This window comes from Solanum pennellii, chromosome 9 (assembly GCF_001406875.1).
Source record: "Solanum pennellii chromosome 9, SPENNV200".
NCBI classification, from domain to species: Eukaryota; Viridiplantae; Streptophyta; class Magnoliopsida; order Solanales; family Solanaceae; genus Solanum; species Solanum pennellii.
The window spans coordinates 54,945,377-54,953,962 of record NC_028645.1 but is presented as its reverse complement, the minus strand read 5'-3'; the positions used below and the strand labels follow the sequence as shown (position 1 = coordinate 54,953,962).

At 31.4% G+C, this 8,586-nt stretch overlaps 1 protein-coding gene and 1 long non-coding RNA gene across 2 annotated transcripts; one reads left to right on the top strand and one right to left on the bottom strand.

The window, feature by feature from the left end:
* Positions 1-2,010: 2,010 nt before the first annotated feature.
* On the top strand, positions 2,011-4,166 carry LOC107029516. Its single transcript, XR_001458019.2, has 2 exons — positions 2,011-2,675; positions 3,325-4,166. It is a non-coding gene; the product is annotated as an uncharacterized LOC107029516 (long non-coding RNA).
* Positions 4,167-5,665: 1,499 nt separating this feature from the next.
* On the bottom strand, positions 5,666-7,025 carry LOC107029515 (trans-resveratrol di-O-methyltransferase-like). The gene is made up of 2 exons (XM_015230944.2): positions 6,250-7,025; positions 5,666-5,968 (listed from the first exon to the last, which is right to left on the bottom strand). The coding sequence occupies exons 1-2, from the start codon at positions 7,006-7,008 to the stop codon at positions 5,666-5,668; spliced, it is 1,062 nt and encodes a 353-aa protein (XP_015086430.1). The 5' UTR covers positions 7,009-7,025.
* Between the last annotated feature and the right edge of the window lie 1,561 nt (positions 7,026-8,586).

The window sequence follows — 8,586 nt, the reverse complement described above, 5'->3', positions numbered from 1 at the left end:
AGTTCATGAATAAACCAAATGGTCATCCACTATTCAATGGATTTATAACAAAAAACTATTTATTAATGATCATATGAGAAATTAACTTATGATAAATAAATTTGCGAGTGTATAGAATTATAGATGTATCGACATGATAGAATTTAGGTATTAATTGTCTATTATGACTTGTGAGATATTGAGAGCCAATAAACCATGGGTCATGAATTAATGCTTTGATACATCAATACAAGATAGAACTTCACATAAATTTTAAGTTTCAAAAATTATAATTTTAAAAATTTAAATTTTCAAGCTTTAATTTTATGACCAAATAAAAGGGTAGTTAGCTAGAATTTAAATATTCATATCAAGAATTAATTTATTTTAAATCATTTGAGAAATTTTGCTTTTAATTTCACCTTTTATTGGTTATAGAATGGAGATTTTATGATTTTACGAGAATTAATAAAAAATATTTTGACAGGTTTATTTTATTATTATGAGAATCAAATCCTATTACTTTTGGTTCTAGGGTTGCTTGAAAAAAAAACCAAGGCATGATATAGACCACGAAAAATATATAGGTGAACCACAATTAATAGAGTAACGGTGAGAAATATATAGAATAAGATATATATTATAGGGATAAGGGTCTGAAAAATACTCTAATTTTGATCGAATTTCTGTTGTTGTGATATTAAACTTTCATGAGGACCTATTACCTCCCTAAACTACTTAATACCATATTTTAAAAACATATATATTTACCCACATAGACATAAAAAATAATGCAAAATTATAAATAGTAATGCGTCCGTGTAGACACATATATCTTTAAAATACTCTATTAAATAGTTCAGACGATAAAATATCACTATTAAATAGTTCAGAGGAGGTAGTACGTACTCATGAAAGTTTGGTATCGCAACAACAAATTCAACCAATACTAAGGTATTTTTTAGACCTTTATCCCCAGACAGATTGCAAATGTGTGAGAAAATTATTATGAGCACGTTTAAAAAAGCATAAACATTGCAGACATAATAAATGAAAAAAGTAAATGCACACCAAATATAAGACCTTAATTTAATTTCTCGTAAAGTCATACTATGGGGTAAAGAGAATTTAATTTCCAGAAAATATAATATTCACATACTAATATTGTATGAGGTTTTAATTTCTCATAAATAATGTAGGAATTTTTAATTATATATCTAATAACTTTTTTCTTATTATGATTATATATAACGTGTCAATAAAAGATTAATTTTTTTAAAAAAATTTATGGGTTAATTTTAGGGAAAATTGTATATAATAGCAAACTAATAACCTAAATTAAATGGAATAGCTAGGGTTTGATTTAATTGTGCTCCATAGCAAACGTTGGCAAAAATTTGCCAGGCGTCTCTCTCCCAGAAGTCTCGCTCGCCACTCTCCCATTCTCGCCTCTCTCGCTTTATACACAGAAGTGTATAATTTATGTTTCTGTTGTGTATAAAGCGAGAGAAAATTGTATATACACATGCAAAAATGTATATCTTCGTGTTATACAGTTAATTATATAATTTACAAATATTTTACTTCAAATATTGCAGAAAAAAAGGCCAAAGAATTATACAATTGTGANTACAATTGCAGTGAAATACAATTTTCTCTAGCTTTACACAACAGAAGTGTATATATTGTGTTTCTGTTTTTGTATAAAGCGAGAAAAACATATATTTTCTTGCTATACACTTATAATTATGCAATATACATACATTTTAATTTGATTCAACTATATGCAAAGCAAATTATACAATTGCAGCGAAATAGGCCAACGAATTATACAATTTAGGCCAGCGAATTATACACTTTTATATGTATAGCGAATTATACAGTTTTTATGTTTGCTATGGAGCGCAATTATGCAAAGTTTGCTATATTATACAAATATCATTTTTTTGTTTGCTATATGTGAAAGTTGCCCTTAAATTAATGAGTGAATAAATTTTAAGGATAATTTTTCACAATTTTTTTAAATTTTAAAATATTCTCTTGTATTTATATTTTGTCGGCCACCAGCATTTTCCGGCAAAGCCAAAAACACCATTATTTTTTCGTTTCGTTTCTTCAGCAAGCAACACCATACTCCGGCTAAACCCCATTGCCATTTTTCTGGCAAACAACAAGTAGTCAAACCCCCCCCCCCCAACTCTTTCTCTATCACTACACCACTATATTCCGTCACTAGACCCACCAAAACCCCATTCGTATTTCACCTTTTCCGGCGCAAAACCCCACCATTGAGCCACCTGTTTCCTCTATTTCCAGACCCACCACAAAACCCGTGTACGGCGAAAGCATCTACCCAAAACCCGCCTAAAAACAGTTCAAATCAGACCCGAAACAACCCCAAAGCAACCATCGATCCAAACCCACCTGAAACCAACCCCTTTTCCTCTTTACCCATCTCCGGCAAAGAACGGAGCAGCCACTAACGGCGAGCTCGAAGCTCATCCATTTCCAGTGACGGCCAGATCCTTCCCCTTTCCCCTCTTTCGATTTTTATTTGTTTTACAGATACTCGGACAAGCTTAACAACAGTTGGAACTAGCAGAAAACCCCAACTCAGGTGAAGGACGACTATTAACTCCGACGAGTGCTCCATCATTTACGACGAGCCCGAAGCTCTAAACGCCAGTCAACCCATGGTAATACTCTGTATTCGATCTTTTATCTTTATTGCTTTGTTTATTCTTTACATTTCAGATCTGGCTGGAGGGGTTCAAACTCCGGCCACCGTTATTTTTTTTTTTGAAATTTTATCTTTCTCCGATGTATATTGTTGTTTGCCCTATTGCTCTAATCGAAACTTTCTTTGCTTCCTTTGCTTTATTTAATTTTTGGTGGGGTAAATTCTTATTATTAATATTGGTCTTTGTTATTAGTTATTATTATCTATTTTGATTTTTTAATTTTCCAGTTAGATGATATGTGCACTATTTCCTTTCTGTTAATTTGTTTTGTCATTACTGTGCCCTTCTCACTTTTCCTTTCTATTTATTGTTATTATTAGTTATTAAATTTATTTGTTAACTATTGTTCTTTTCGTTTTGCTTATCATTTTTTGTTTTCTTTTTAGTTAATTATTTTTGTTGGTAGACTAGTTTCAAATATTTATTCATCTTATCCCATGAATTGTATAATAATATGAGTAAATATGAATACTTATATTATCAATTGGGTAACTTATTTTTATCTATTTAAAATATGAGTCGAGTTGAATATTATATCCATTTTTATCTAACCTGTTTTTGATCGACTCGACCCGCTCATTTAATGAAAACATACAAAATGGAGATGAGAGCCATAAAGTGGAAATTAAACCAGAGAGGACAGTCAGCTAAGAAGTAGCAATCACAATAATGATGATGTGTTTTAGACAAACACAAATGAGGAGCAACAAATAGTCAGCTTTAGTGAACAAGCAGTTCAAGAGGATCTAGTTAGAGTTACTTTTCAAGACTTTCATCAGATAAATTATGAAGCAAAGTCAACAGATCAACAACAACAATTACAATCAGTAGAACATAAGGTGGAGGAAAACAATCAGAAAACGGAGGATCAAGTACTGCAGAGTATTGGGGTGTCTTCAGCAAAAGGAAACAAACCAATCAGGGTTAATCTAGTGCTGAGTGTCAGATCAAGTTTTAAATGAAGATGAATGCACTATTTTCGAATGTGAGGTCAAAATTCATTCCATACAATACAAATGCTACATATATAGATATCACAAGTTCTTTATTATTACTTTGATGGAAACTTTGAAGAGGCTAGACAAAATTCACAAGTTTGAAAGAAGATTGGAGATGCAATATCGCTAGTGATGCCCGTTTGGTTATGAGTACTTTTTGAAGGGGACACTGGTCACGGAATGGAGACTTTAACCGAAACATATGACCAAAAAAAAAAGTACTGAAAGCATGGGAATATTGTTGAATTAACATCTTGGTAGGGTTTATTTTTGTGTTACATAAGGCTGGGCAATGGAACAGAATATATCGGTATCGTTCCGGTTCGGTTGCCTACGGGATGGAATGGGACATCCCGAATTGGGACACGGAACGGAACCGAGGTTTGATACGGGTGTACCGATACCGGTTTATCCCAGTTTATTTCGATTCCGGTTCGATTTCGATTAATTAATATTTATAAATTAATTTATATTATAAATTTATAAATTATAATTTATATTTTATATTAAATAATAAATACTACCCAAGTAACCCAGCTACCCCCTACTAGTATTACATTAGTATTACATTTGAGATTTAGTTGAAACAGAGCCCTTCCTAGAAGATGGTTTCGTAAACTATGCACTCTACTAGTAGTTGTAAATTGAAATTGTAATTTATAATTAATTAAATAAATTAAATTGATATTTTTTAATTTGTTTAATTGTTTTATCCTTATTTTTATTTAATTATTTAAAGTTACAAATTTAATTTATTTAAATTACAAGTTATAAATATTACTTATAAATTTTAATATATTAATAAATAATAATAAATAACTTGTAAACTTCAAAATATTTAAATCTTGAAAACTTAATTAGACTTAACTTGCAAACTTAATATGTAAAATTTTTATAAAAAATATCTTTAAAATAACTTAAGTAAAAAATTACATTATAAATTTAAAAACTATTAATTTAAACTTAGAAAATTAAAAAATATTCATATTTTCGTAATTCAAAAAAATCATTTTTTGAAATAACTAGATGTGTCATTCCGTTTATCCCATCTTGTTCCATTCCGGTTCCATCCCGGTATATAGTGGGACGGAACGTAACCGAGTATCTATCTCGATAATTCCGATCGGTTTAATCCCGATACCGATCAACGAACCGGTCAACTCGTCCTGTTTCGGTAGTTCCGTTCCGGTCACTTGCCCAGTCTTAGTATTACATAACAAACCTATTTGGTGCTACTTCAGCATCGAATTGAACCCTCACCAAAGCTGAAAATTTAGATAACCAAACAAATAATAGAAGTGTTATTTATGTGACAGTCAATTTGGTGGGACGCCAGGAATCAAACTCTCACATAATATGAAAGTTTAGATAGTCAAACAAATAATAAAGAGTGTCATTTAAAAAACATTTGATAAATTGCAAGTCTTGTCATATGACACTCTCTAAAGTGAACGTGAATTGACTATTTGAAATTTCACCTAATTAACGAGATTCGATTTCCCACCCCTCTCTCATTTCTCCTTTTCCTTTCCCTATTTATTTTATTTTAAAAAGTTTTCGTTGGTTTATTTATCTCTGTCTTGTAGTGGCCAGTAGCTAGGAGTAATAATTTTAGACCGTTAGTAGTATTTTTAAAAATATGATATTCAATTTTTTCAAAAGAAATCTTTAGACCATAATATAAAAGATCATAAATTACAAGAAGAATTAAAAGAGATTTATTCACCAAATAGCTATGCCAAAAAGTGAAAAAGGTCTAATGTCAGGCACCAACAAACAATCATCATAAAATTTGCAATCAATCATCATAAAAGGCTCCTTTATTTTACCATATAAAAAACATGTTCATATTACCATTCACGAGATTTCTTTGCTTTCTAATATTACCTTATTCTAAAAATTCAAAAAGCAATTTTAATTTGGAGTTGTAACTAGTAGAAGATTATATTAAGGGTAAACCTCAATAACAGACCTTAATCCCAAGATATGACTAATGTTGTAGTGACTAAATCCAGAATCAGAGAAGAGTTTTGCCCATTCTTGTTCATTTCTTTCTTTTCCAGAAACATGAACCATCATCAGTACATCTGAAAACAATTGAGTTTCGAATGATTTATTATCTCTTTTCTCGTTATCAATCACAATGTCAATCACAATCACCTTTCCTCCATTCTCTTTACTTGGAATTGCTTCTTTACATTTCTTCAATATTTTAACACAGTCTTCGTCGCTCCAATCATGTAATATCCACTGCTTGTCATAAAAAATATTAACATAAAAACAAGACAAATTGAACAAACAATAATAAAAATCAACATAACTTTTAGTAGCACATTCAATCCATCTCATTCTAAACAAGTTGAGTCATGATCTATTTGTTAACTTGACGTAACAAATTGTACTTAATGACTCAACGGGTGAAATTGCAATGCAAACTATTATCATGCTCCGTCATTTGATTACTTTTGACCTCAATTCACTTTGACGCAAGCAAATTATGAATGAACAAGATCATTAGTTCCGATTTATACTTTTAGCAAAATTGCATGAGCAGAAGGAACGGACTTAAACATATCTCCACCAATATAGCTCAAGTTGTTGCCCCCTTCCAAGCCTTCGACCACATGGGGCAGATCAAAAACAGAGCATTTCAACTCTGGAAATGCATTAGAAATGGCTCTAGCCACAGTTCTAGTGCCTCCTCCAACGTCTACCAACGATTTCAATCCTTCAAAAACTCCCTTACCATTTTTGATCAACACACGGATGATCAATCGGGCATCACTACCCATGGCTTCGTTCAATAAACGGTTAACCCTTGGGTCATCCCCTGCATATTCAAACAACAGCTTCCCATGAGTAGTCGCAAATGTGGTAGAGTCCCCGTTCATGAACCATTCAGTGAGTGAGTGCCATGGATCCATTAAAATCGGATCCAATTCTGCCTGAACAAACGGGGATAGACTCAATGGCTCATTTTTAAGAAGGAGACGCGAAGTTGGAGTATGTAAATAACCTTCTTCTCCTTGAATAAAGAAGTCAACATGAATTAGAATACGCATGAGACGATAAATACATTTGTGACCTTTCAATTTGTTGATAGGGAGAGCATTCAATAAATCAGAAAGGGTCATGGCTCGACCATGGCTATAAATGATATCTGGAATTTCGAGCTGAATTGCACATTTGAGTGACATAGAAATGACGTAATTCAACACATGGTTCAATATGTGTGCTTGAGCAGCAAGGACTTCATTAGTTTCGTCTCCAATATTATTAGGCAATGCCATTTTTGTGAGAATTTTGGTTTGAGATGTGCAGTGTTGTGATTATCAAATCTATATTTATAAGAGAAATTAGAAGACATGTGATAAATAAGATGTCATATTTAGAAGAAATGAGGAGATGCACAGTTTGATTTGTTGAGATATGATAACTATTGTGACAAAGAAATTAATGTCATTTATATTTTGATGATTTTCCTTCCAAATATGAAATGTTGTCTTGATAAATCATTCACATTTTTACAAAATTTCCAGCCTGAAAATTGTAAAACATTTATTAGGATATCTAATCTTCATTATTTTTCAGGAATTAAAGAAGATTTTAATTTGCACACACACAAGTGAGACGTGTTAATAAATAATTTTAATACATAGATAGAACAATTGTTTGTGTCTTTATTCACCTAAAAGTTAATTTAATATAAATTGAAATGGAAATAAATAGTAATAAAAACATAAAAATATATATTTCAAAATAAATAAATTAGTATTTTCAACCCATTTCACAACAATCTTAATGTTACTAACTTTTTATTTGAAAATCAGTATTAACAAGGTCTAGGGCATGGATATGGACCGCAGCTAGACCAGTTAGATCATGCTCCTGGTACTCGAAACAAGGTACAAGGTAAACGAATTCTTGAAAGTACCAAATCATGTTCAGGGTCCTTTTTATTGAAAGTGAACGCAGATTTCATGGACTCCCAAAAAGTCCATGATAAAATAAAAGTAAACAAATTTATTTACATCCGCACTTTGGCCCACCTAATTATCTGAATACCTCTAAATTCTTTTCTTTTATGTTTGGCTATTGTGGTTGTTGCTTTTTCTCGTTGTTCTCACTCTCATTGCTGGTAGCTGACTCTTGTCCATATTCAGTATTTTCTTTCCCATGCTTGGTAGCTGAATGAAACTGTGAAATTGTTGTATGCCTTCTTGATTGTTTGTTATATTTGCTATGAGATATGCTAGTTGGCTAGCTTCCCTCAAAATATGAATTATTTGGAAATTTACTTGACTAGCAATTTCTTTAATTTCTTCAATCTTCTCCATCATCTCCCAAGGAATTTTCCATTTCCCTCTTATCGTTTTCATCAAAACCAATGAATTTTGTTTCCATTTTAATTCATGTATTGTGAAGGAGCTTGGAAAATGAACAAATGTGCCTTGATTTTGTTAGCATTGATTATGTTACATTCTGTTACTTAGTTCAATTCTATTAGTTACTTAATAGCTAATTATGTGATGAAGTGTGATGTAATTAGTCAGTCAATTAGTTTGTAGTTAGAATAGATTCTTTATTTTCCATATAAATGTAACACGTTTGGACTCATAATACATAACAAGATATTTTCCTGATCATGCAGATTCCATTTTTCTCTCTGCAACTTCTTCTTCTTCTTCTTCTCCAATTGTTCAACATGGTATTAGGGCGATTATTGCTGAAAAATTACATAGAGGTCATCAACAAATTGGAATGATTCTAGAAGAAATATAGTTCATTGCTGCTTAACAAGATTTTTGATTTTTTTTCACTGGTGATTTCTTCAAGTGAAACAGAGTCTACTAGTGCAGTTACTCAAG

Coding starts and splice junctions, on each gene's coding strand:
- LOC107029515 (XM_015230944.2), bottom strand. CDS start 7,008: ATGGCATTGCCTAATAATATTGGAGACGAAACTAATGAAGTCCTTGCT. Junction 5,969..6,249: donor CTCATGCAATTTTGCTAAAA/GTATAAATCGGA, acceptor TATGACAAGCAG/TGGATATTACATGATTGGAG.